The following is a 3,314-nucleotide window of genomic DNA, read 5'->3' as shown; positions in this document are numbered from 1 at the left end:
CTGCTGAACTTCCCAACAATAGCGAAAAACAACAATAATAGAAACAGCTCTCCTTTATTGGGTGTTTTCTATGTGCCAGGAGCTTGGTTGAAGAGCTCTCTGAGCTTTCATTTAATTTTCCCAAAAACCCTGAGGGAGATGGTATTACTCACAGAGGGGCAACTGGCTCAGAGAGGTTAGAGCCTTGACCAGGGCACATACCAGTGAGTGGCAGAGCCAGGACTGGAACTCTAGTCTGTCTAGTCTAGTCTGTCAGGCTCCAGCTCTTCTCTCTGGCTCCTGTTTGATCCTTCCTGCATCTGCTGAGAGAAGCATCTGCACCTGCACCCCCAAGGTCCAGCCCACAAACACAGACACACAGAACGCTAGTGAGCTGAGATGACTGTGATTCTGATGAGGGACGAGTTATGAGAACTGAAGGTAGCAGGGAAACCAATGGGAATTGTCCTGGACAATGCTGGAGATCAAAGAGGTCTTTGCCCAGGGTCAAACTTTCGTGGGCTCCCAGGGTGAGGGAGTCAGTTTTGTGGGCTCAGGATTTGACAAGAAGGAAGGTCCCAATGCTGGAAGAATGTCAGAAGCACATAGAACTGAATGGAGGAGGGTTGTAGGAGCTGGGTTTTGAAGGATGAATAGTTCGACAGGTGGAAAGGTGGAAAGAACATGAACAAAGGTCTCCAGTGGTGGAAAGGAGGTGGACATGATTAAGTATGTCAAGGGGGAGGGTCAAGTGAATCCTAAGCTTAAGGCAAAGGGAGTATGAGGGGTGTGAACTGGGGAAAGGCATGGTCAGCTCTGAGGCCATAGTGAGGGATGGCCTGAAAGGTCTAGGTTGAAGAGTCACACGGCACCACAGATGTCAGGTAGGTGGGTGAGAGTTGGGTCCGAGCTGACCCTCGTGTATCCTCTCAGGCGTAGTCTTCCCTTACCACCCGCGTGGAGGCCGCTACAAGCTGACCTTCACGGAGGCGCAACGCGCGTGCGCTGAACAGGACGGCATCTTGGCGTCGGCAGAGCAGCTGCACGCGGCCTGGCGCGACGGCCTGGACTGGTGCAACGCGGGTTGGCTGCGCGACGGCTCGGTGCAGTACCCGGTGAGCCAGCCCCGGGAGCCCTGCGGCGGCCTGGGCGGGGCCCGGAGCGCCGGGGCTGGCGGCGGAGCCTCGGGGGGTGTGCGCAACTACGGCTACCGCCAGAACGCCGAGGAACTCTACGACGCCTTCTGCTTCACATCCAACCTCCCGGGTGCGTAGGCTCCACCCCTGGGAGGATGGTCCTGCCCTCCGCTGGCCCGGGCCCCGCCCCGCGTATGAGACCCCACCCACACACAGGTACCCCTCCCTCTCAGTCTTTACCACTCCGCCCAGGTCTCCCTCCCAGTCCTTCCTCTCCACACCCGCCCTCGGGGGTCCGAACCAGGAGATCACTTCCCTAGTACTGCCTGGGCACGGCAATCAAACATCGCCTGGCACCAGCACTGCTCTGGCCGAGGCTGTGGTCCCGGGCTGCAGGGGAGGGAGTGTATCTGAGCCCTGAGGCTGAGGTCCTAGGCTGCAAGTGCGAGGGTGTCCTGAATCCCGAGGAAGCCGGGTCCCAAGAGCGGCCCTAACCACTCCTCCCCACCCCACTGCAGGCCGCGTGTTCTTCCTGAAGCCGCTGCGGCCCGTGCCCTTCGCGGGAGCAGCGCGCGCCTGCGCGGCGCGCGGAGCGGCCGTGGCCAAGGTGGGGCAGTTGTTCGCCGCGTGGAAGCTGCAGCTGCTGGACCGCTGCACCGCAGGCTGGCTGGCGGACGGGAGCGCACGCTACCCCATCGTGAACCCGCGCGCGCGCTGCGGCGGCCGCCGGCCAGGTGTGCGCAGCCTCGGCTTTCCTGACGCCACGCGTCGCCTCTTCGGCGTCTACTGCTACCGCGCGCCTGGTGCACCGGACCCCGCACCTGGTGGCTGGGGCTGGGGCTGGGCCGGAGGCGGCGGGTGGGCTGGAGGCGCGCGAGACCCCGCCGCCTGGACCCCGCTGCGCGTCTAGGACCGGGCAGTGGACCACTGGGGCGCTTGGCGGCTGGCCGAGTGCCCTACGGCCACTTGGAGATGGACCACACCCCTGGAGACTGGCCATGCACCCTGCGGTGCCCTGCAAGTTGACCAGGCCTCCTGCGGTCCTTAAACCCTGGCCACACCCTCTGAGGTCTCCAGAGTCTGGGCAGTCCTGGGAGCCAAGTCCTCTGGAGTCCCCTGGAAATCGACCAAGCCCCGCCTTTCCTGGACAGTGGATTCCTCTCCTCTCCCAACTTTCTCCAGAAGACAGGACACACCCTCTGAGAACCACTGGAGACCAACAGAACCTGAGCTCTCCTGAACACTGGAAACGTCTCGCGAGGTCTTCTGGAACTACCCCCAAGGTCGCCTGGAGGCTGGACCCCCGGGATTATCTGGAGACTGGGCACACGTCCTATGCATCTCCCTGGAGACTGAAGACTGGTCCCCTAAGGTCACTGGGACACTGAACCCTCCTCCCTATCACCTGTAGAGAAACCAGAAACCTCAGAGTTCGTCAGCTGACCATGCCACCATGGTCACATGAAGACTGTGGGCTCCTGTCCTCTCCTCTAGGGTGACCTGGAGATTGGTTACTCCCATTCTCCCCCCTTCTCCCACGAGTCCCCCAGTTTCCATAGTAACAGGCCGTGTCCCCAGGTCACTGTGGAGAACAGCTCCACCCCTCCAGTTTCAGGGGACACCACGCTTGTCTGCCACTGTTAAGACAGATTGACACGACCAGGTTGGCTCGCATTACTGGCGGCCGTGGCCCAACCCTTAGGTATCTCTCTGAGGGAGCAAATACGTCTTCACCTGACGGCCCCTTTCCTGGCTGTCGCCTAAGAGACCATCTCCCAGGCCCAGAGACCCATAAAATCTATGTCATTCACTACAGAGAGAAGCTGCCCCACTTCCCATTGTTACCAAGGCGACCAGCCCAGCTTCTACCTGTCACCTAGAGTCACACAGCCCTTCCTTCATCAGTCACACCCATGGAGTTAGTACCTCCCTCCTCCAGCTGTAACCATGGACACCGCATGTTTACTATCTCACCCACCTTCACCCCAGAGACCTACAACTTCACTCCCACTGTCCTCACCCTGACCAACAGCCATGGAGACCACCCCCTCCCCTAACTGTCCTGAGAGTGACCCAACATTCGGTTCTCCAGCTCTCACCATGGCAACAGTCTGCTCCTTTCCGCGGGGTGCCCCAGCTCCTTGCTACCCTCCAAGCTCCGCCCCCAAGCGGCAAGAACACACACACACACACCCGCCC

The 3,314-nt window shown here is 60.4% G+C and overlaps 1 protein-coding gene across 1 annotated transcript in view; it reads left to right on the top strand.

Moving 5' to 3' along the window:
• HAPLN4 (hyaluronan and proteoglycan link protein 4) overlaps positions 1-2,025 on the top strand; it is a 5,780-nt gene extending 3,755 nt beyond the window's left edge. The window contains exons 5-6 of the mRNA XM_007461114.1: positions 913-1,245; positions 1,634-2,025. Of these exons, the coding sequence (XP_007461176.1) occupies positions 913-1,245; positions 1,634-2,025 (725 nt within the window). The remainder of the gene's footprint in view (positions 1-912; positions 1,246-1,633) is intronic.
• The last annotated feature ends 1,289 nt before the right edge of the window (positions 2,026-3,314 follow it).

Source organism: Lipotes vexillifer, unplaced genomic scaffold (genome assembly GCF_000442215.2).
Source record: "Lipotes vexillifer unplaced genomic scaffold, Lipotes_vexillifer_v1.1 scaffold469, whole genome shotgun sequence".
NCBI classification, from domain to species: domain Eukaryota; kingdom Metazoa; phylum Chordata; class Mammalia; order Artiodactyla; family Lipotidae; genus Lipotes; species Lipotes vexillifer.
This window is presented reverse-complemented; position numbering and strand designations above follow the sequence as displayed.